Raw genomic sequence first — 25,097 nt, 5'->3', positions numbered from 1 at the left:
CTGCTGCAGCCACAGGGGTTGAGGCAGATGGGACCACCAGCCTCTGCACGGTGACGTGAGAGGCACTGCTGGTGGCTGCTGCCTCCCAGCTGGGACTGATGATCTGTTCCAATGGAGAGTCAGATCAGATTAGCTTAAACCACAGACAATTTAATCTAACCTGTCTGATTTTAAACTGGAACAAAGACACAGAAGCAGTCATCTGGCCATCCCTGGTCTCAGCTGGGACATGGCAAGCCACAGCACCATCCCCAACAAGAAAGGAACCTGCCTGCGTGAGCAGATCTCTGCCAGAGTTAAACTGATCTGTGTGTGCCTCATTTACCTCTGGAATAGGCAGAACGTTTTGCAATCAGAGCAGCAGTAGCGAACAGCCTGACACACTTTCCATAACACTTTCCTAGGAAGCTGTAAGAGTGAGAAGCAACCTGTCTTCACACCCTGAGCCCAGGAGAAGAGAGAAAAAAATGCCCAGAGCTCAATTATCAATTTTCATAACAGATAAGTTACCAGGACGTTGCCGCAATGCTCTAAATGAGCATCTGTGCTTCTGGGTGTTTTTGTGAGGGATCTGAGAAATGGAATAAGTAGAAAGCTGACAACAGTTACTAGTGACAAAATCTTGTAGGTGTTCATAGAATGGTTTGGGTTGGAAGGGACTTTTAAGATCATTCAGTTCCAACCCCCTGCTATAGGCAGGGACATCTCCCTCTAGACCAGGTTGCCCAGTGCCCCATCCATCCTGGCTTTGAACGCTTCCAGGGAGGAGGCATCCATAACTTCATTGGGAAACCTGTTCCAATGCCTCATCCCCCCCACCGTAAAGAATTTCTTCCTAGTTGTGTTGTTTCCTCCCCCCTCTTGAAAGATGGAAATATCAGCAGCATGAAGGTTTTGATCAGCATGGGCTGGGAAGTGGCCAGCATGACGACAGGTAAAATATCTCCATTGGCTGGTCCAGAACATCATTCCCCAAAATTAACTTGAACTACCAAACAAGCCAATAGATTGAGATACTGTACTGCATGTTATAACTACCAAAGCATACCCTTAGCATGGGATAACAATTCCATTGGATTACAATATGCAAACGGCTTTGCATAAAACAGATTAATGTGCTCGGAAGAAAAAGTAACATGCAAACAGGCATAGAAGAAACATCCCACAGGGACAAGAACTCAAAAAGTATTGACTGCTGCCTAAATGATGTGAAGGAATACATCATTGAGATGCTACTTTCATTAAGTATACCTCATCCTTCCTGTACCACAAAGGGGATCTCACAACCAACAAGAAAGGATTCATTCTTTCACTCTGAAATTATGCATGTCGACCATCAGATTTCACTTCCTAAGATGGTATCAATATCAGCATGAAGAGTAAAAAATTCTAGAAGACAATGTTCATAACAGAATGGAGACAACCATCGCTAGAAGGACCCCACACCCAAACCAGTACACAATCCTGATATTCCTTGGTAAAGAATTTAAATAGCATCTCTGCCCATAGTAGGGTATTTTAACTAGAAATGGCCTTAATTATACTTGTTTCACAGAGGTAACTGGAGACTCTCTTCAAAACAAAACAGCAGCAACACAAAAACAAACAAAGGAAACCAACCCAAGCATAAAGTCTTTTTCACAGGATACAATGGCATGCTATTTCAAGATACCTAGCAGTTGCAAAACACGCTTTGCATTAGAGCTGTCAAAGAGTTCTACAGCAAACAGTTCCTTATTTGTCTGCCACTTAAAGTTGACTTGTTTCTATCTGGGAAGCCCTTCCTGTATCTCAGGTGCTGTGCCTGGGTGCTGCTCTGCCACTGGAGCCGTCAGCTTGCTGACAACAAGGTGACAACATCCCCTCCTGCCACAGATGTAATCTCACAGGATCTCATTTGAGAGCCAACATGCAGAAACAGTCACTCACTGTAAAAGACAAATATTCTCGAGATTAAGAGTAAGTATCTTTTCAGACACAAGGTTTTATGGGAGTGCACAATTCCAGAGGGCTCAGCTTAGCATTAAGTACGTGATATTTCACACAAAACTTTTCAAAGGTTGTATTTCTTGCTTCATAAACTTGTGGAACGAACCTGGATGTTAACCTTAGTGCATGGCAGCCTTCTGATGGAACATGCTATCACGGATACATTCTATGGCTATGTACCATTAGTTAATCATTTTAAACTGAGCAAGAAATGGAAATGATGGCATTTGGGTCTGATAAGTTCTAAAGATCTGCTGACGCTCCTGTTTGGAAGAAGCCAACATCATTTAAAACTTTGCTTCAGCTGGTAAGTAATTCTTTGACTCCTGTTCACAGCCAAGAAAGCCTTACTTGTTAAGTATTAGAAAAAGTGAGCTGTGAGGGTAACACTACTGTTATCACTGAATCTGATCTTTAAAAATAAATAGACAAAACTGTACTGAGATGATAGGTGCTCTATAGATATCAAAGATTAAACAGATGAACTATCTTCAGGTTTTCTGGCAGCATGAGATGTAATGGTGATACAAGTAAAACACCCCATACATTTTCTTGGTCTATTTCTAACAGATTGCCAGTTCTGCTCAACCTTCTATGCTATGGGGACCAAGAGACCACCTATTTTCCTTTGAACTTCCAGGATTCTTCTAGGTGTTGTGCAGTAATTGAGAAATGGCAAGGCTTCTTAGCAGGATGACAGGGCTACTAAATTGACTTACCAGAGGAATGCCAGGCAACCTGCTGTTGAGCAGCATAATACACTCTTGCCTTGTGAACACTGCTTATACCTTAATAGCTTAAGTCCACGTGAGCTGGGATTTACACTCTTCGAGGTGACAACCTAAACTTCTCAATTGTGTTACCATGAGTAATTGGCTTAATGTTTCCCTTTTTATCAAGCACAAGACATGTCACCACCCAGCACAAAGCAAATGCTCCCAGGCTTCTTTGTGCAACACCATATTAGCAGTGAAGCAGGTGGAGGCACAGTGTGCTGCAGCGCTTGGGAAAGCAAGTGACAGAGGTCCTTGACCTGAGTCTCATACAGATGGGAAGTACTGTTTGGGTTGCCTGGGTGGAGAGCAAAGAGCAGGGCTAAGATCTCTGCTATCACAGCAGCCTCCTCATGGAGAGACCAAACAAAGCCAAAATAGTCAATGGCCATGAAATGAGAAGAGGAAAAAAACGCTGTTCTCTCCTGGCCAGAGGCACGAAGAGAGCACTACCAGTCTCAGGAGCAGTGGTCTATGAGGAGGCTTAATTCATTTACAGAATCAGAACAAGCACATCCAAAGGGATTCAATTTCCATTCCATAATTGCCTCAATTCTATAATGCATTGCTAAAAATTCTTCTTGGCAAAAAGAAACGAAAGCATGAGTCAAAGCCCAGCGATCCTACTGATCCTTCTGTAACTAACCAAACATAAACAAGGATTAAACACAGCTAACTTCTGTTTACCATTGCAATAACAAAATTAGTTTTAGAAGAGTGTTCACAAGAAGGACATATTGTTTCAGGCCTTGGGAGAGCCAGCTCTCTGCAGAAATCATTTGTAACAGTCAAATGTTTATCATGTACGGATTTTAAACAGAGTAACTCTAGGAACCGGAATACAGCTGGCAGATGGTGAAAGAAATTAAACTCATGACATGGTTCAGTAATCAGCAAATTACAGTGATGTGGAGGTGCGTCCTGCCCTGGGACATTCCACAGCTCCACGGAGACGCACCAAAACTTGCCTGATTCTTGACAGAATGAATCTGACCAGGGAAACTCAGCCTTCCAGGGTACCTGGATGCTGAAAGCTGGTGTGCAGGCAACCCCTTCCCTAGTTTTTCTACCTGTCCTCTGAATCAGGAGCTGCTCTCTGGGCAGACAGCTCCGTGCCGTATTATTAGCAGTCTGCATAGGGGATTTGCACAGATCTGTGCTGGAAATGGTATGTGGAGATGAGTCTCATTTTCATTTAACCTACTTAAAAACAAAAGGGAAATGAAACTCTGAATATATTCAGTATCACTTGGATATGGCTGTATGCTCTGGGTTACAGCAGAGGGGGGGAAAAAAATCTAAGTACACTGACAAATCAACTGCAATTAGTTTCCAAATTCTAGGAATAAAGCTTGCAACCCAATGTTCAAGCTGGAAAGCTCTGCGAGAAGGAACTGACCAAACAGTCTGTATTTGAGCCTTCTCTTCCTTTCTCAAATAATCCATGTTTCCCCACCCACCCCTCAAGGACTGCTTATGCATTTCTCTTCCCTATCTACCTGCTGGAATCCACAGACAGAAGGCACCCTTCAGCCTACAGGTGACTAGAGACAAGCACCATTCTTGCCACCCTTCCCAGCACGGCAGCAGTGCTGAGCGTGGTGCTCGGTGGAAGGGCACCAGGCTGGCACTGCCGCAGGCTGCCTGCAGCCACGTCCTTCTGAGCTGGCATCCTTCCTACTCCCATTTCATATAATCTTCCTATTTAAAACGCTTGGTAATTCTCAACATTACACCTGAATGATATATTTATTAATTTGTTAGAGCCACTAACTGTCCCCGAGGCTTTTCTAGGGAATGTGTGTCAGCATATTGATTCTACCCTCCCCTCCTTGCACTGCTTTCCTCCTCTGCCAGGCAGGCAGGAACGTACTTCTGTGCTGCTCCAGGTCATAATTGGAAAAAAGATAGAAATGTTCAATATGACTCATACATAATTCAGCTTATCAGCTACCCGGGAGAAATGAGAAGAGAAGGTATATGCACGTCTGTTTCTTCTACTATCAACTGAAGAAATAATTTCCAGTTACACCAAGTATATACGTAGTTTGTACACAACAGGATTTGTGGTTAGGAGAAGAAAAATGAGAGAGAAGGGAGTGAGAATGAGAGGCAGCAGGGAACTGAACTGTTAGAAGAGATTCACATCTGAGGATTCCCTCTTCCTTGAAAAGACTGGACTCGGGCTTCTCTCTTAATATTCAGAACAGAATAAGTTAGCAATTAGAAAGGATTATCTGCCTCTGATCTGTAAAATGTGGTGCAAATCTAAATAAAATAAAGCTCCAGATTAGTCAGCTACAAAGACATCTAAATAAGAGCCTGCTAAACCCTGACTGTGACTTCAGGATTTAATGTTAAGGCCTGCGTTCTAAAGAGCAAATTGTGCAGAAGCATTAAAACTTATTGTTATAAAGGATTTTTAATGTAAAAATCAATATGTACTCTGTATTTAGCAGCATGTAACCATAAGGACGTTTTTGATAGAGCTTTGTCATGCATCAGGGACCGCCACATTAGTCAAATTCTTGAAAGGAAGTGCAGAATATCTGCATCGTTCAAAATGCCACCTGAGAGCAATTACAGAAATTATTTTAACCCCAGAAGCAGAGGGAAAATCCAATCCTAGCTGACAGCCTTCAGGGGATCAATCGTTCCACGTGAAACGTGTCATTTCCAAATAGCTCTGCTAAATTCAGGTGAGGAAAGCAGTGGCAGCCCAGAGAGGCGGGGTTCTTTACGTTTGTATTTTACAGACCATTGAGGCTGTTTGAACACAGCCACAAACAGAGCACTGACTGATAATATCTGCTCTGCAAACCCTTCAGCCAAAGAATTTTTTATCAGCAAAAAAATGCCACATTCTCAACACGCAGGAACGGCGTAATCTATGACAGACAACAGAATGGGATGAAACGGTGTGGTTGGACAAAATAAACTCACCCTCTTAAAATCTCAGAAAAGAAAGCAAGATACAAAACATGTTTTTCTCAGAGCAGGTATATCATAACAGAGCTCACCTGCTCCATCAAGTTAAGCCAACACACGCGGCTCTTCCTCCTCTGTAAGCTCGCTCACAACTCCATATGCATGAGCACGCTCAAATCGCTTTACAGCAATACTTCTTAATTTTACCCATTATGAGAGTACCTGGAAGGGGTCGATACTCTTCAGGTAGAGAGGAAAACACAGCCCCAAGCCTGCATCTGGTTTTTGACCTCATGGTATCACATTAAAATCAGCATTAGCCCCAGTTTAAAGGCAGTTTCCAAACAGAAAAGCAGGCTCTGCACTTGACTGGTACCGACTTTTGCTTCCATAGCTCTTAAACAGCACAGGCATGTCTTTTCCTGTTCCTGGTGTTTCATAGCATTCCCTGTTTATGCGGTGGTCTGCAAGTTTTACCTCATCAGGAACTCAGCAGGAGCTCCACAGAGCTGAGAAATACTGTTATGCTCCTTTATGCAATGCATGTCTCTGTGGGCCTTTGAACATTTAACACAGAGCAAATAAATTATTAGTGCGTGTGTGCATGTGCATGCAGATCTAAGATACATAAAGGCAAGTGCAACCAAAGGAAACAGGAATGTTCGTGGAACAGTTAGTTATTAAAGTATTTACTATCACAAAAATCCAGTTGTAAGAATCATTTAAATTCAGATCTGCTGAAAGAGTTCTGCTGAGCTTTGTGTACTCGCATAGATGGCTGCAAAGGCAAGGAGTAACAAAAGGGACCTGCTTTTTTTATCCCAACAGTTTTCAAGTCTATAGCACCTGTTATCCATCTCTTAATACTACCGCTGAAGAGCAAGCTGATCCTTTAAGATGCCCCACCTCCAGAAACAAGATACACAATCACATCAAGTATTGAATGATTTCTATGACTCCCATCATCAGAGTGCCTGAGCACATTACAGCTGTTTGATGTATTCTTTGTCACAGAGCAGAGAGGAAAATATGATTACCTCTATGCTATAAATGGGAAGAGAGAACAAGGGACCACAGTAATGTATCTGGGAAGTCGATGGCAAAGCAAGGAAACAAACAGCATCTCTCTGTACGGCTGGCACACTCACAATGGGACAACCACTCCTGTGCTCTCACAGCCAGGCTGAACAGAAAAACGTCATGTGATTCTGATGATTCAAAACCATACAAATCCTTCCCAGTTTTTTTCCCCTACTCAAAAGTTTCTCCATCTATCCGTACACACCCCAAGCAATTTGCTTAAGCCTTCTCTCCCTTGTCTTAGTAAACTCAGATAAAAAAAAATCCATTCAGCCAAACGTCCTGAGTTTGTAGCATCCCAACACACTCACAAAATCATGTATGTAAACAAACACTGCAACACGTTGATGTGCTGAAAAAGTCCCTTTTGCCTTAAAAGCAAACAATAATTCTGACAATCTACTATAAAGGAAATCACCAAGTGATCACAAGCCCCTTGTATCTTCCACACAGCTCTTCCACAAAACATTCCATTTAGAAGAAACAGAACAAGGCAAGCAGAAAAAAACCTCATATATCAGACAAGGACTGAAATATGTTCTTCAAAAGGAGAAAGAGAATAACAAGTCGTGACTACAGTGAAAAGTAAACCCAGCTAAATTCCGCATCGAGCTCAAAATCTGAAGAATAACCTAGAAATTCATTCCAAAAGAACAGCGCTGATTTAATCCAGAAGGTGCAGCAACACAGATTAAGTTTCTGATTGTCAGACACAATTCTCAGATTCCCTGAAGATGGGTATTATATCAAAGCAGACAGATGAGAGAAGTATACAAATGTCTCTTTAGCTGGGCCTCCGAGCCAGGAATAACACACCTCAATCAGACAATTCAACTAATACACTTTGAGGAAAGTTCAGAATCTGCCATCCTTTCTGCTCGTGATTGTCTGAAAAATAACAGCTTCCATCACTAAAAGAAATCACAGCAAATGGAAGAGGAAGAACTCAGCTTTCCCAAAGCAAGCTAAAATGTCACCATGTCATTTAAGAGCGCTACCAAAGCCGGAACTAAGAACACAAAAACCACTTCCCACTTACCTTCCAACACTGTTAATTTGGCACTTGTGTTTATCTCCCCAACGCTGTTGGTGGCTGTGCACTCATAGATTGCTTCGTCTCGATGAACACGTAGCGGCTGTATCCGCAGAACGGATCCCGACCCATCATCAAACTCGATAACCTTTAACAACAAAAAGCAAGCAGTTCTTAAGCAATAGCTACCTCAAGGAAAACAAAGTCAAAATAACGCAGGGGTTAAAAACAAAACATATCACCCTGTAATCTACAAAATAGTGTGTAACTAAGTCTGATGTTCCATGTCCAGAAATGCAAACATTTCAGTCAAGAACATATCAGCCGTCTGAGAAGCCTAGAACAAATGAAGATCCAATAAGGTTCTTTGTGAAGCAATCAAGCATGAAAAACTATCAACCTGGTAATAAAGAAGCAGATCTGATGATTTAAAACATCTGAGCTGTATTTGCACTAATGGTTTTACTAATCGCGCTGATCGCAATTTAGTGCCAACTCTCACCTTCATGGAAGAGCAGGAAGATGTACCCCTGTGGGATCAGGAACAGAGTTACAGACCTACACCAATTGCCTGAGCACCTACAGCATATGCTAACTTCAGTACAAAGCGAGGGGTTGTAATGTCCTTCAGCATCAGGTACCTTGCAACTCTGCCACGATCATCAACGATATAATTATAGCTTCTTCCCCAGCATAATAAATAAAGTCCTTAATAAATCATTGCCTCTCCATCCTGCTAAGGAAGCTGCAACATACATTACTCCAAGAGAAGAAAGAGGTATCTGTTAGCTTACAGCTGGATCGCTATAAGCTAAGCCTTAATGGCAAGTCAGTGAAGGAGCAGCCTCGGGCCACTGTTAATGCCGAGTTCATCCTTCTCCTATCACTGAGCACTGTAAAACTTGAAAATATTAACTGAACCGCAGATGGTAACAACATGAAGGAAATGCACAGACCCCTGCTGTCACTGGGGAATTCAGGGGCAGGCAGAGAGACTAAGCTGAGTGTTCTTCCAGAAACACATGTCAGCCTGGGACCTGCATCACCTCTGTGCAAAACTTCCAGCCCATTTGTAAGAGCGCTGCTTATGGGGGCTTCTCACAGCCCAGGACTGAGGGAGTGAAAATGGAAATGCAAAAGCAGCAAGCTCCACAAGGCTCTGCGGTGATAGGAGATAGGAAGAACCAGAAGGGTAACCACTGGAAATCTGTAATTCCTCACACTGGATGGAACAACCATTCTGCTTGAAGTAATAGAAACAGATGACCAAAAACCCTGACCAAAAAAAACAGCACAACAAAAATGTCTCTACTCTGCATCAAAAGTGATGTGAATAAAGGTATGAGATTGCTCATATGAATGCATGTAACAGCACATATCCCTCTGGTAAGCCACAAATTCACCTCAAAGCTTATATTTACTTACAAACCTGAATGTTTAAACGGTTACTACACAACAAAACTTAAACCTTTATTGGGGAAAAATACCAATGTAAAACAAGATTGAAATTGATTACTTTAATCAATGTTTCCTGCTCACATACAAAATCATGATTAAAATTGGTGACTTGAATCAATCTGCTCTGGGCTACAAAGTCATCTGCGCTCCAGTCAGGAAAGCAAAAACATCAAAGGCAGGGTCACACTTCCAAGGGCAGTTTTAGAGAGAAGAACCCAATCCAAAAAAAAAAGCAAAGTGAAGAAAAAGGTGGAAAAAGTCAGTGGAAACATATTTGCTGTCTAAAATATGAACCTAATTGGACACCTATACGAAGATGAGTCTGGAGGGCAAGATAGAAGAGGAGCAGCTGAGGTCCCTGAGTTTGCTTAGTGCAGAGGAGAGGAACTGAATGGAGCTTTCATGGCATGCATCTCCTCACAGGGAGAGCGGAGGGACAGCACTGAGCTCTGCCCTCTGTTACAGCAACAGAGAGAACAGCATGGAGCTGTATCAGGGGAGAGTGGGGGGGTTGTTAGAGAAAGGGTCTGCTCCACAGGGTGGTAGGCATGGAACAGCCTGCCCAGGGCAGCGGGCACAGCCCCAAACGTGATGGAGTTCAAGGAGCATCTGGACACTGCTCTCAGATGCAAGGTTTGGAATTGTGGGTGGTTGGGTGTGGAACCAGGAGCTGGACTTGATGATTCTTGGGGATCCTTTCCAACTCAGGGTATTTTATGATTCTAGGGAAGTCCAATTACCCTTTGAGATGGCTTCATAATCTCCAAGTATACATGTCGAGGGTGCTGGCAACAGCACTCCCTGAGAAAGCCTTCTGTTAAGATTTTGACATTGCTCTTTTATATTTCAACTTTTATCTGCCACCCCATTCAGCATACACCTGTTTTTCACCTGAAGAAGGGTATCCCACGTGTGTGCAATCAGCATCACGCTCACAAGTGACAACACTGGCTCTACAGACAGCAGTGACGCAGGGAAGGAAGCTTACTTTAAAGTTCTAGATTTGGTATTGCTATGTTGCACAGAAATCTGAGCTGCAGTGATGAATACCATGGACAAACCTGCAAACATAAGGGGTTTTTCCATTTTAATTTTTGTTTTCTTAATTACCTCAAACCGCTGAGAACTGACTTTCTTCCCCTTCTTCATCCATGTGATTCGAGGCTTGGGCTCTCCTGTTGCCTGACACACAAAAGAGGCCACTCCTCCAGAAATCCCAATCTGATCTTCAGGAGCTTTCATAAATGTTGGTTTGCCTGGAAAAAACAACCGGATCACCCCATGAGGACACAGCATCAGATAAGGAAGGAACGAGTCATATGCATCTAAATTAAAAGATAATTGGTGTTCCTGCTACAAATCCAGGTTGAACAGCCTCGGTCACACAAAGTCAGCACAGCCTGCGACATGACAAGCAAGGTTTCTACTTGAGTACCCTTTTTTCCTGAACTGAATGAAGTCCATCTGCTTTGCCTGTAAATGAGGGCAGCAGAGGGCTCCCCCCAGCCCTCAGTCGTTCCTTCAGGTAAATGAGAACGTGGAACAATTTTTACCATTTGTTTTTTAAATCAATGGATTTTTTGCAAGTCTCCAACGTGGTCACAGCACTGGAAAATACAGAACAGCTGACACACCAGACCTACAAAACATACCATACGTTGGTATCCATTTTCCTGAAAGCTGTTAAGACATCCGTCAAAATTAACAGATCCAGTTTTAAGTGCACAACTAAGAACCTTAAATTTCGTTTAAGATCTGGACTGGCATAAAATTCCTACAGCCTGAGTACCTGGAAACCTGCATATGGGTTGGGCTACGCTTGGTAAAACTAATCACTAAAAATGAAAGTCAGCAAAGAAACCAAAGTGACATTCAGACCTGAAAGACTCAGCAAAAATGAATATATATATATATATATCTCATGCAGCATTTTGATAATCAATAAGAAGTTTCATGAAAATACAGTTGCATCCTCTGGATCAATCAAATTAGGTGTCTGGGGTTGAAATTTTGCAACATCCCAGGGCAGTTTTGAAATGCTGCTTTGACCAAGGAAGAAGCCTGGGATGATCTCTTACCCTTACAGAGCATTAAAACGTTTAACCCCAAACAAGGGGTTCACAGAGTGCAGCCACAATGTCACTCAGGCACAGGTCACCATGGGGCCACATATAAAATATAGTGTACAACTCTGATTAACCACTTCAGAGATGAACCTGGCCTAGAAACAGCACAGAGAAAACTCCTTTCTTCTCTGTGCTGGCCGCAGCTCCTCACCTTCCTGTTCTTATCACAACGATGAGGGTGGCCTTGAGGGAGATGGGGACATCTGCAAACCCAAAACCCAAGGGGTTTTTAACATTAAACTTTTGAAGAACCACAGGCTGAGTTTTCAAGATCCAGGTGGGTTCAGTGGCCCCAGGAGAAAACGCTGTTTAAAGGTATTTTCCTTATGGGTAAGGAGATTAAAGTGCTGACCTTGACCATAGGTATTCAGAGGTGCACTCTGTACTCATTCTCAGTGAAGAGAACCTTTAGGACTGAGCAAAGAAAATAGCTCAAACCCCAGGAAAAAAACAACCCTTTAAGATGTAATGGCCACCATCTGCAGTGTTTGGCACATTGTCCTGACATTAACAGCAAGCAATTATTAAGTGTGCTTGCTTAACTGAGGCTGATTTCCCATATTTACTCATCTACAATCACGTCTATTTCTACTTAGTTTATATTTACATATATCTGTGTTTATTCACCTCTCATCTATCCCAGTGAAATGTTAATTTACTGTTCAGGCAGCTGGTGATTGCGGTGTGATTGACTGTTTTGCAATGCAGTGTGCTGAGCTGATGCCTTGTATTGCATTCCTGCACTTGATTTGTTCTTTTGATTTTCTGTTATTTACTCTGTGATCTTAGTAAAATAGTCTAAATTTTTCAAATGACAAATACGGCAGAATCCAGAACTTCTGTCCTTGAAGGATACAATGCAATTACACCTCTCAGTGTACACCAACTCCCCAGTTCACACACCGAGGACTTACTTTACTTTTGTACATTTAAAGAAAGAATCAATACTATTAAAAACCAGAACAAAAGGAAACAGAACGTACGCAGGCAGTAAAACCTTAAAAACCCACTGTCTTGTTCAGCTTGAATTTACATTGTCGTAATGAATCTTTTTTTTTCCCCCTGCACATTTAATTGAGCAACACTCGTTTCAGGAAACCATCTAAATCCACCGAGACCGGTCATAGAAGCATAGCTGTACATAAACCACACTCTCACACAGTCTGGGAAAGGGGATTTCTACAAAGCAATTTTAAATGTTTGTATGCCCTGAAGTTTTAAATGAAAGCACTTATTAAGCAAACCTAAAATCCCAAGTTCTGGCCCCAGGACAACAGCTGGGCGTGGGCATCCATATTGTTATACCTATCAGTAACTTGCTGGCAACTCCTAACATTTCTCTCCATGAGAGCTAACAAAAACGCGACAGATCTTCCATGAGATTCCTTTGTGGCCACAGTGATCTCCAGAGCTGCTTTCCAGTCACCAACCCCAAGTGTGCTACTGGGGATGCACCACCGTAGCCATGTCCCAAGGGCAGCATTACCCACTAAGGACAGGGATGGGTGATGGTGCAAACAGCCTTTTTTTAACTTGTTTTGAAAGTCTGCATACCCTTGGGTTAACCCTGGTAACACAAAAATAAAGATATACTGAAAATACAATATTTAATCAGCAACACAGTCATTCTCTTGTTTCCCTCTTAAATTCACCGTGACCAAAGTCTCCACTTATGATTATGTGTGTGCCAAGGCTGAAGTTTAATGTTTGTTGTTCAAACAAACTACAAAAAAAGATATAAGGTTCTGAAGCGTCTTCTGTAGTAAAATTCTCACTTTTTCTTAATGATAGCAAAAAACAGGTATTTTCTTTCTTCACACTTTCAACAAAAAGACTGACCGTATACCTAAGACCTACAGAGAAAGAACCTCCTGAGCGAGTCCTGGGTGACAGCAGGGAGATGTGGCTGTGTGCCCATCACACCCACCTCTGCTTACTCCATCATCACATGGAGTAACAGCTCCAGACTTGTATTATTTGTCATCTGACAGCTCCAAACAGCTCAGCCTCTCTCCCTGGCCTCTTTGCTCAGGCACAGATCCCTGGAGCATTCTCCATCCTCACCCTCTAAATGAATTCTTGCTCCTCACTTCATAACCAAGTTCCCACTACACCAGGAGAGGAAATTACTGCTATCATCATTCCTGTTTACTTATAAGCTTCAAGCAGGAGCAAAGGGAAAACTTTCACCTTTGTGGCTGAAGCTTTCCCTGTTTGGTCTTTGCTCAATGCTACGTTATTCTATTGAGCTTATGGGAAGAACGGTTCTGAGGTGGAACACCATGAAAAAATAGAACATTTTCTTACAAAAGCCAGAATCTTACTTGGCTGGAGGCTGAAGGATAACTAGCTCAGACATGCTCTTCCATAGAGGAAAAAAACATTTCAAAGAAAGGGACTTTCCTTCCACAGCTAATTCTGCTGAAAAAGTCACTTGCTGAGAAGCGAGGAGAGATTTCTGGATAATCCTGTAAAGCGAATCACAAGGAGGGTCTCACGGTGCGGAAGAGATGCTAGCAGAGGTTATGCACACACGAGCCTGCTTCAGCACAACAGGTAACAGCAGTGGGCTTGGGCAGAGCCCTGTCAAACTCTCACAGGAAATGTTCCCTTGAGTCATGTTTGAAGAGGGCTGCAAGAATGTGGGACACCTGGGAGCAAGAACAGCCAACCACGAAGATGCATCTCCCTCACTCCTGTTATATATATATATATATAAATCACCGTTCTCTACTATTCTAGACAATTTGCTTGTTGCAGAACAATTGTTATAAATCAGAAACCCATCTCAGCAGCTATCTTAAAATTTGCCCTACCAGGAGTAGTAACATTTCAATCCTTCCTCTTTTTCCTTCTTCATTTTTTTTTTTCTTAGAAAAGTCAAACCAGCTCAGAGTCACTTCAACGCCACACGTTCCCACAGGCAGAACTGCTCCTCACCTTCTCAAGGAGAAAAGGCAGATACCCCTCAAGGCCAAAGCACAGAGGTGCAGCTCCCTCCCTCTAACCTGGCAGGTGACTGTTATGTGAGCCACGGTCTTGTAGTTCTGTGTGATCCACATCACCCGACCAAAACACCATCCAGAGCCCTGAAAAATGCTGCTGGGTCATATATATTTAGCACAGCCTCTTCTATTTTGCTATGTGTTAAGCATAGACCAGTCGCATAACAGAGATTTCCTTGTAATTTTGTAATAGCCAAAGCATTTCAAGTGGCTGAAATGTAAGATATGCCAACATAAATATGCTACTTACACAAAAACATTAACATGTTTATTTCAAAGACACATCATCAGATGGTTTCTTAAAATAAAGGGGAAAATGAAATTGGATCCCAAAGCTTTTTCAGTATTTAGCACCCACATCAAACACACCTCATCCAAGAATTGTAATTCAAACTGGCAATCACAGTGCTCCTCTTGTTCCCATGCATGCTGCTTCTCCACAAAGTCACACACAGGTTTGAGGAAAATGAATTATTAAACACTTCTCTGCAATTAAGTGCTCTACGTGCACTCACCTGCTGCGAGAGATTTGAAAGAAAAATCGCTCTGTCCTCCAGCTGCAAGTGCCCACTGCTCTCAGTGGAACAGGGCAGCCGAAAACAAGAGTGGCTTTGTAGGAGAGGGGAGCCTGTGCTTTTATCAGAAAGCTTCTGTGACTTGGGCTCAATTAAGATTGAAAATAGCCCCTTCCGTGCAGGAAAAAAGGCTGTGATAGGGGATAACTAGATAAGCACAAATAATAGGCATACGTGAGCAACCTTATTTAGGTGCCTGGGCCAAATGAATTGAAAGAAGTTACTGATACGAGCCAGAAAAGGTTATAGGAATGGTTCTTTTTATCCTGGAAATTGTGAAATTCAAGTTGAAATCTCTGCCTTTAACCTTCCTTATCACAGCTGTGCCTCAGCCTCCACCATAAAACACACCTGCTGCTCCCACATGGCTGCCGTCAGGTTGGGTATGTTAAAATTGATGATGTGGCTCCAAATGTACAGCACTGAGAAGAACCCAAGGATGACAAGGACTTCCCCCTGCTCACATCTAACATCTGAGAGGAAACAAAGTGGTCTAGAAGACAGAGGTGGCACGTTCTTATGCATACAACAAGGATGCCTCTTTCCCCCCTTCCTTTATAATCTTGGATAACTGACACCTGTGCAGAGATAGCTGCCCACTAAACAGACGCTCTGGTGAAACTCATTGTATGATTTCTCTCCTAAGCACCTCCAGCAGGGCACGACATAAAGCACCAGGCTCTCCAGTCATCCTCACATCTTGCTTCCAATATACCTGTCATCACTTAACCATCCCTGTTCCTTATGCTCTTTGTTGTAGCTTTCATGATAATAATAATAATAGACTATTATCTATTATTATTATCTATTATCCCTGTTCCTCGTGCTCTTTGTTGTAGTTTTCATGGAAACAAATAGGAGGCATTACTTTTGGAGCAACCTATGTATATACTCACACTTAGCATATACTAATTTCTCTTTGTCCAATGAGTCACAGCCTTTTTCATCATCCACTACGAACAACATTCAACCTTATCCCAGACTCAGAAGATGACATTCCAACCCCAACACATCTCCCAGACTGCTCTGAAAGACAGAAGGCTGTTTAATGCAACCTGCACATCTTCTTTATCATCTTGTTAGGTTTTAATGCTTAAAAGATGCCCAACAGCGAGGACAAATGATTTTACTATTTCAATTCAATTTCAGTGGTTGAATTTTCAGCTTTAAGTGCGTTTGTCTGTAATAATCAAATCTACAAAGATTATCTCCAAGCAAGTTGCCTCACTCCTCACCTTTATTACCAGACTTCCACGCAGTTACTCATAGATACCTTCGAGTTCATACAAAATGAAACCAAATAAAGTGAGAGATAAATACATTAATCTCAAAGTAGTAGATACTTTAACACGCTCAGTGACCTCTGTAACTTTCAGCAGAGAAATTACATGAAAAATAAGAGAAGTGGTCATCCAGCAGAGGTGGTGATTTTCCCCAGTCACTGGACGAAGCACTGTGAACTAAGATGTCAAGTCCTAATTTCAGGGAGAAACCCACTGTGCTTTATCTGTAAACAAGTTTAATTGATGAGAATGCAAGGCCAGGCCACATGTGTAATGTGATCAGTATTTACACCAACCTCAGCTCACCAGCTCTTACTGTGTTTGACTCCTCTGTCTTCACCTTCCCATCTAATGGGTGCTACTGACAGTTTCTACAAGATGCCTCTTCACTGTTGGCTCAGTCTAAACAAGAATTCTTTCCTAAAGGGGCTGACACACATGTGGGCATCTTTATATCCAAACTTTGTCAAGCCTTCTTTTCCTCTTTGCTCTTACAGGATTTATGTTCACTGAATAAGGTTGGATATTAGGAAGGAGCAGTGATGCAGTGGCATGGCTGCCCAGGGAGATGGTGGGGTCACTGCCCCTGGAGGTGTCCAAGACCCATAGAGATGTGGCACTGAGGGATGTGGTCTAGAGCAGTCACAGGCATAGGCTGATGGTTGGACTAGATGATCTTAGTGGTCTTTCCAACCTTAATGATTCTATGATTCTAAATCCAGCATAAATTACACAATAGCCTTTTAGTGAAAACTGACCATTTCTAAACTCCTCCTTAAAGCAACGTAAGACCTGACGTGTCTCCCTCTGGACAGGTGTCTGACCTGGTTGTACATAAACCCAGCCTACACTGCTGGAAGCTGTGCCCACTGTGAAGTGCTGATGTTTGGAGAAACATGCTTATTCCACAGAAATAGCAGCTAAGAGCAGTTAGTTCACTCAAGTGTTAAGGCCACGATTACTGGATATTAATAAACTTCAGCAACAGCCTGTCATTATAGCATTGCACTTCAGCAAATTTCTAATTCTGTCTCTTTATGAATCATGGAAATTGTTGAAAGAGCTTAAACACCTAAAATTAGCTGACACTGATACCGAAACGGAATTGTCTCAGTCATCCATCACACATGGATGCTGTGCAAGTCACTCAGCAGTGCTGCGCGCTTTGGCTGCCGATTTATTTGCAGAGAGAGCTTTAAGCGGGCAGCTCAGACCTGAGCGAAGTGGGGAAGTGAGTTCTGCCCCCAGCAGGGCTGCACGGTGCCTCCAGATTTCATGTGCAGGGTGGTACGTTTTCTGCAATTACAACAGCCTTGAAAGAGAAGGGAATGTCTTTCTTAAAAGTGCCTGGCTGGCTATCAGTGTGAGCTGCTTTACATCTTAGTAAGAAAATCCTTAACTCTGGCTAATCCCTGTGCTGTGATTGACTCTTGTCCACGGATTTTAATGTGTGTGTGCCAGCAAGGGGGGGAGGGAAGGAATAAAAATCAACCTCTCTACTCTGACACCATTCTTACAACTGCTTCCAACAACTGAAATAACAACTAGACAAGAAAAATATGCAGAGAAGCAGGGAGCTGCCCTGCATCTGACTGAAGAACACTGAATAAAAACGAAGCAGAAAAGTGGCCCAGAACAGCATCCATCTATATCCTGAGGCCCTCCTCATGCCCCCTCCTCTGCTCCAAGCTTCCCTCTAACAGTCACAATCTGTGCATACAGTTCCCCATGCGCCCAGGAAAAGCCTGGCAGACCCCTGCATTTGAGTTTAGCTTTCATTTGCAGTTCCTCAGATTTACACCAAGCATTATAAGGAGCAGAAGAAAAGAGTGAGGAGGGATGCTGCTCTCATTGCAGTGCTTCCAGCAACTTGACAGAATGGTTTTCTACTTTGCTTTAATTTAAAATTGAAACCTAAAGTCAAATTTCCACCTGGTAATAGCTTAAAGGCACTTCCAATTAACTTGGTAATACACGCTTTCTGAGTTAATAAATTTTCCAGCCTCTGTGTTTAATACAATTAAACATCTGGGCCTTTGGCCTCGGACCTTATTTAGCTTGAGAAAGGATTGCAATGAGACTGCCTCCAATTATCACCATTTACACAACATTCACTTAAGGGCTTTTAAACGCACACCTATAGAGCACCCATTTAATCATACACATACACACTCAGTACCAAATCCAGGCCTTCTCTCTCCTGTACTCAGGTGAACACCACCATGTAGGTTGGACATCAGGAAAAATGTCTTCTGCTGCCTACAGGGTGGTGGGGTCACCATCCCTGAAGGTGCTCCAGAACTGTGGGGATGTGGCACTGAGGGAGGTGGTCAGTGGGCACAGTGGGGTGGGCTTAGACTGGGTGATCTTAGAGGTCTTTTCCAGACTTTATGATTCTATGAGGCTCTCAAACCAGCCCCCAGCACACCAAGGCCATCCACAACAGCCATGCCTCTTCCTCCTGATTTAACTCCAAAGCTGCATTTTATTTGCAAATTTCTTCCAAACTTCAAAGCTAATATTAAGTGCATTGCATAGGTTAAGGGACCTGTGAGATAGGCAGAATCAGGAAACGGAGACAGAACTCGTGCTTGAGAAAACATGAAAATTAATTTTGCCAGCATACCTACCACATTAAACACCATATTCTCTTACACAAAGGGATTAAAAGGTTTTAATCCCCCTTTGCAAGCAGCTACTCCTTGATTCAGCAGTTCAAAAGGCTTTGCCAAGCTCACGTTTTTCCTTTGGTTTTACAAATTAAAAGTGAGTATAAACCTTATTTTGTAAACAGAGTGCATAGCATAAGGGTTTTAATAGTACCAAGAGCCTTCACAAAGACATCCCTGGGCTCTCAGCAAGGCCTTTGCCGAAGGAACCGCATTTCATTCTAATGCTCCTGTACATTGTTCTGCCCTCTTCCCAGTAATGAACTGAATTTCTGCCTCATCTACCTGGTGAGGAGGAAAACGTCCTGCTTAATGATAACGAGCACACATTGGTGTTTCCATTACGCCAGTGATTTTTTCCCTATTTGTATAAATGGTTTTTATCATTCAGCATGCGTAGTCCAGTCCTTGGAAAAACAAGAAAAATCATTTCCACATTTAAATGTTTACCAGAGTGTAAAATATCTCAGCAGGTGGTCGGGCACCCAGGCAAAATACTCTCAAGTGTTTAAAAAAAATATATTATTGAATTTTGTTCAATCATACACGAAAATCCCCAGGACTATTTCCACATTAAAAGACTTCCTCCACGGCTGGCTCCCCACAGCACCTTGACGCAGAGGCTCCATGCTTCTGGAAGAGGCTGGGCAGGATGTGACCGTCTTACCGTGTTTCAGTCTGATGAATGTAGGCATGCTGTGATGCACTGACCCCAGACCAAGCAGTGCTGCAGGCTGGGGGGCTCTGGATGCTGCCCCCTTCTGTTCACAAACTACCCTACAAAATGGTTCTGTATAGGTGCAAAGCATCTCCTGACTGTATCAAATATGAGACCCGTGGTAGGAGAGCACAACCCGCACACACCAGGGGTTGCAGTTTGATGATGGTTGCAACCCATCCCATCCCCATCCCCTCTTCGTGTATGGAGTTCTATCTCAGGAGGCAGCCAACCCTCCCCCCCTCTTCCTGCCAGTGCTTTCTGGTTCAGCAAGGGCTGACTTTTAGAAAGGCATCAGAACTAATCACCTTCATGGTTGCTGCATTCTTCATTTAATTTTTTCTAGCATCCCCTCCTTGCTGTGTTATGAATTTACCTGATAGAAATGAAAAGCTCTTTTCGTTTTAATAACTTTTCTCTGTATAGATGATCAGGTCAGCCTCTAACTGTTTCCAAACTAAGCTCTTTAATTCTCCGCCTAGCAGGCACGCTTCCAAATTTGAATTTCTTGTGACCTTTTCCTTTACTACTTTTGTATGATCTCACCTGTTTACGAAAAGAGTTTCAAGAAAAGCAAAAGCTGTGGTCCACATGGTGAAGCTGCTGCTTGCCATGCCACGAACAGCTTCTACAGCCACCAGGTCAACCCAGGAGCACAGAACAGCCATGCTACTGATGGTAGTGATCTTCAGCACAAGCTGACTGCACAGCCCATGTTCTACAGGTGCCAGTTGTACCGCTGGGATCTGACATCCCAGAGTATCTCATGAAGGACGTACACCAGGGTGAAACAGATCTGTACACTATAAAAACCGAAGCTTGAAAGAATGGCAGCCTTGCTTACCTCCTGCAAGTCAGCGCGTCGCTAAATCATAATAGTAGGGAAAGAACAGGAGATGAGACAAAAGAGCCTGTCCAATTACGTCTGCCTCGAGTGAATGTTATTAGTCACACAGCTGCAGGAGCAGCAGGGATGGCATACCTGCACACAGGCACGTGGATCTCCTTTCAGCATTACCCGTGCAGGAATAATGCCCTGCCTATCAGCGATCTTTGATTTTCATTTCATGTTTTAAAACTGACTTGAAGGTGGGTGCCTGCCAGCTCCGCTTATGTTCTCCAAGAATAAATGTTTATCAAAGGGGGTTCCCTGTTTGCTGAGCTGGAATGAGTTATACCAACAGGGTATCAATAGGTTGGTGGCTGCCTGTCATCGTTATCAAAGAGGAGTCTGAAATGGTAACACTGCAGCAGTGCTGGAGCTGTGAGATCAAGCGTGGCATGGAATAGGGCTGCAAGGGGCTCCCCAGAGCACAGCCCTGTCCCTCAGCCATACAGCCTCTGTCATAAATGGGTCACGCATTCTCTTAGGAGAGCCTTGAGCTTCAGCCACACGCCTTTTCCTAGAGGGCTGTTTCCAAGAAGGTTGGTTACAGAAACATCAGCTGGGAAGCAACACCGCAGTTTCCAAGTTACTTGTTGTCAGTCATTCCCACTTGTTTGTATGCCAACACAATCCTTCAGTGGAAAAGGGTTCCAACATCATCCCTTTCCGCCAGTTTATACCTCATTCTTATCTCTCTTCTTAACAGTAGTAAAATGTTTGCTCTAATATTTCCCAACAAAATAATTATCTCCTCTACTGAAAGAAGAAATTGCGTGTTGATTCTTACGGGGCTTCTCTGAGCTCTGCTTCATGCTCTCCTGATGGATTCCGCAGCACTTAGAATCCCACTGTCAGCACCATTTCATTGAAAAGACAAGAAAAAGCGAAAAAGCACAGCATTTGGGTTTGCATGTCTGAAGGGTACTTTTCATAGCCTCATCAGCATCTCTTCTGCCCTCTCCCCCCCACCTTTTTGTGTGTGTTTTTTAATGTCATACAGCTGAAAAAAAACCAAACCTGTTATACTTCACAAGGTCTCCAAACAGCTCAACACTTGGCAATTCTCCTTCATCCCTGTTTGTTCCTCTGCGCACATAGCTGCCTTTGCTGATCCGCCTTTTCCTCACATTGCTTGCACTCCCTTCACTTGTCAAAACCTTTCTGAGGATGCACATCTGCTTCTGTTTGGAGCTTCTCTGGCTTTTTTTTTTTTTTTTTTCTTGTTATGTTCCTTTTTTTTTCTTTGTTTGGAGTACAAAACCGACTGACTTCACCCACCTCTGAGCTGATTTTGTTAGTTACCATTAAGTGTCTCAAAATCAGCCTTTAAGAAAAGTGAAGAATTACAGCAGCACGTGGATATGACCTTTGATAATTCTACTGTATAAAACAAACCACAAACATTTTCAGCCTTCGCTTAATTTGTACAATCACGTCTGTGATGTCCTCATGACTTGCTGCTTCCACATGTCTACAAATCCTCATACCTCACAGGTGGGAAGAGTTCATTAGCACAGCTGCTTGGAAACCTCCACTTTCACCTTCATAAACAAGCGTATGTCTGGATCTCTGATCTAAATATGGTTAAGGAAGGAAAAAATGCCTATTTTTAGCAACTTAGGAACCGTGTTGGAGAGTCCTACAAACAGCAATTCAGCCGCAGTTAGAACATAACCTCAGATAATTAAAAGTGAGATGAAGGTAGAAATGCAGATTAACCGTAAACAAGGAGGACAGGCCCACCAGCACAAAGCAGCTGCCTACATTCTCAGTGCTCAGACCATAAAAAGAAGGCTGACAACACGATTTGCAAAGTGCTGAAATCACCCAACAGCACCAGTCATAATCTTAGATTCACATTTCCTTCAGCCAAGCATTTTCCCACTATTACTGGTGATAAAGCTGGCGGATGAATTAAAGGTTTGCGAAAGGATGATGACAGTACAGAAATTAATCACGCATTAATTTAAAACTTCCATCTCTCTCCGCGCTCTGAAGCCGTCACAGTGCCACATCCTGGAGGGGAGCAACGCACCGGGACTCCTCCTGTTCCAACAGCCTTAAATCTATTAGGAGTTTTCACTGTGTTGCATCAAATCACATTTCAGAGTGTTTGAAATTCAGAGTACTGTAAGTTCAGCAGTGGCATTGCAGCAGCAGACACAGATTTCTCTCTCAGGGTTGCTGTGATCGTTTAGAAAATTACCATCCACTTTTGTTTTGCTAATTTGGCGCTTCACCTTTGAGTAAGTGAACTTCATGAAATATGTTACATAGAATAATACCAGCGTTGTTCCTACTGCATTAAGATGCACCCGTGCATGCAGCTCATCCACTGCAGCTTCTGAGAACATCCAGGCTGCACATAATGCCATTAGGCAGCGGGGGGCTGGCTTGCAACCAAGCATGCAGTTATGGACTCCTGGAACTCAGCACAGCTGAACTTGGTAGAAAAAGCAGTGCAGAAGGACAGATGCCCTCTAACAGATTGAGGGACACCAGAAGTGGCTTTTCAGTTCTCATCTCCTTCTCTGATGGGTGGATTTGGGGTCTTCTTCGGAAATGCTGAACAGATCAGTCAAAACGCTCAGTGCTAAAATTAAAGCAGCTTAAATTGAATGCAGGACTCTTGTCGCACGTTGTCAAATGTGCTACAGAAATCAAGGAGTACAGAAACAACTTCATTGCTGCTGTCCAAGTTCAATTTGGTGGTTGCATGGGAAAGCGAAGCCTGAATTCAGGAGCTGATTGGCAGGCTCAAGGAGAAATATAGATTCTCTTACAACCCTTCCTTCTTTCACTTCCTTGCTTGCCATTTTACTGAAGAAACAGACATTGGCTTGTTGGTACATCTGCTGCACAATTCCTTTTTCAGAATCCTGAAGTTTGCTGAAAATGTAGGTTTGTTGGTATTTTGGCATGACTTAAAGAGACTGACTGTATCTAAATGACTCAGAAGTACTGCAAAAACCTACTTATTTAAAACCTCCATTTAAAAAAAAAAAATACAAAATTAAACATTGAGAAGCCCATTCCATTTATGAAAGAAACAAGGAAAACACTGCATTAGTTTTAAGAGGGTCATTATCTACAGAAGGCTTCAGCAAAGCAGTAATAGTGTCACTCACTTCCTAGAATTCCTATCCTATTAATTTACAATCTAGAATTAGAGAAAAATACATTATTAACTTCTCAGTCCATACATTCTAAGTAAACACATGCTTGCAATTGGATTTTCATGTTCTTTCACTATGGATGTCATTTAGGAATTTAAGAGAAGGAAGCAATTGGTTTTGCTTTTATGGTCTTTCATTAATTATTGCTGCAGAACAGCCATAACCACTCAGCCTGGATAACTGCTCTGGGAAAGGGCAGGATGCCCACTGCTCCATTGCACCTCAGCTCTCCCCAGCATCACTGAGCAACCAGAACACACTCTGCCTGCCAAACGTGACACACTAAAGACTGATTTCCAGCACTACAGGCCAAGCTGAAAACCAAAGCAAACACTGCAACAAGCTTGGTTCTATCTCCTCCAGTCTACACAAGTGACAGCTTGCTCAAATATTCTCGTCCTAGTTACTTGAGGAAAACAGGTGTTTTCAGACATCTTCTGACTAGCACACCTACAAAGGATGGAAAAACATGCAATGCAAACTGAAGCTGAGGCAGGTGTAACTGTCCTCGTGGAGCCTCACCCCACTTTCACAATATAGGTAAGGAGAGCACTGTGCTGCCTACCGAGGCTTAGGATGCTCTGAGAGGAGGGAACTGTCAGACCTGCTGAGCAACCTGTCCCACTGCTGCCCTTCTCTCCAAGTGGGGAAGCTGTTCCTACAGCTCCTTGATCCTCTGCTACAATTTCCAAGTGAACTTCAACACAGTTTCCTCCACCTCTGTGCTCATCTTCTCTATCTATTATGACAGCTATTGAGCAACTGGATGACTAAAGACAGCAGATACTACGCGTGCATCAGAGCCCATGTTTAAATAAACAAAACCACTATTTTCAAACATGTCTAATCACCACATCAAACGATTTATTAATGGGATTCCAGGACATGGCTGAATGCATGTTGCAGCAGCAGGGACTGGCTTCAACAAAAACGCAGCTCCATTCCAACCGTATGTCTCCAAAACAAAAGGAAAATTGGAGAGTAATCAAATGAAGCAGGGATTTACAAGAAAAAAAAGAAAAATTAAACAAATGGATGATGACTTTGTTTCATCATATGCACACACACGAGCCCTGCCACAGTTTTGAGCATGTCAAGAGTTTATGAATCATGAAATAAAGTTGGAAGAGACTTCTGGAGGTCATCCCTTACAAAATCCCACATAAAGCAGTGCCAGCTTCCAAGTCCCATCCAACTCTGATGCTGGATGAAGTTGATCAGGGCCTCATGCTGCCAAGGTCTGAGTGCTTCCAAGGATGGACAGGGTTTGGGATGTCCATCCTGACTCCTGCTCTACTTGTCCCCTTTGGGCTGATGAAGACTGCAGCAAGGTCTCCTTCAGCCACCTCTCCCCAAAGCTGAACAAAGGCAGCTCCACAGCTCCTCTCAGGGGCACCC

At 43.0% G+C, this 25,097-nt stretch overlaps 1 protein-coding gene across 8 annotated transcripts in view; it reads right to left on the bottom strand.

The window, feature by feature from the left end:
• Nucleotides 1–25,097, bottom strand: part of PTPRF (protein tyrosine phosphatase receptor type F) — a 332,284-nt gene that overhangs the window by 158,193 nt on the left and 148,994 nt on the right. For all 8 annotated transcript variants that reach the window (XM_032446277.1, XM_032446280.1, XM_032446281.1 and 5 more), the window contains exons 4-5: nt 10,372–10,517; nt 7,810–7,951 (exon numbers count right to left, since the gene is read on the bottom strand). In XM_032446277.1, the coding sequence (XP_032302168.1) occupies nt 7,810–7,951; nt 10,372–10,517 (288 nt within the window). The remainder of the gene's footprint in view (nt 1–7,809; nt 7,952–10,371; nt 10,518–25,097) is intronic.

Source organism: Coturnix japonica, chromosome 8 (assembly GCF_001577835.2).
Source record: "Coturnix japonica isolate 7356 chromosome 8, Coturnix japonica 2.1, whole genome shotgun sequence".
NCBI classification, from domain to species: Eukaryota; Metazoa; Chordata; class Aves; order Galliformes; family Phasianidae; genus Coturnix; species Coturnix japonica.
The sequence above is the reverse complement of the archived record's forward strand: the minus strand, read 5'-3'. Positions and strand labels throughout refer to the sequence as shown.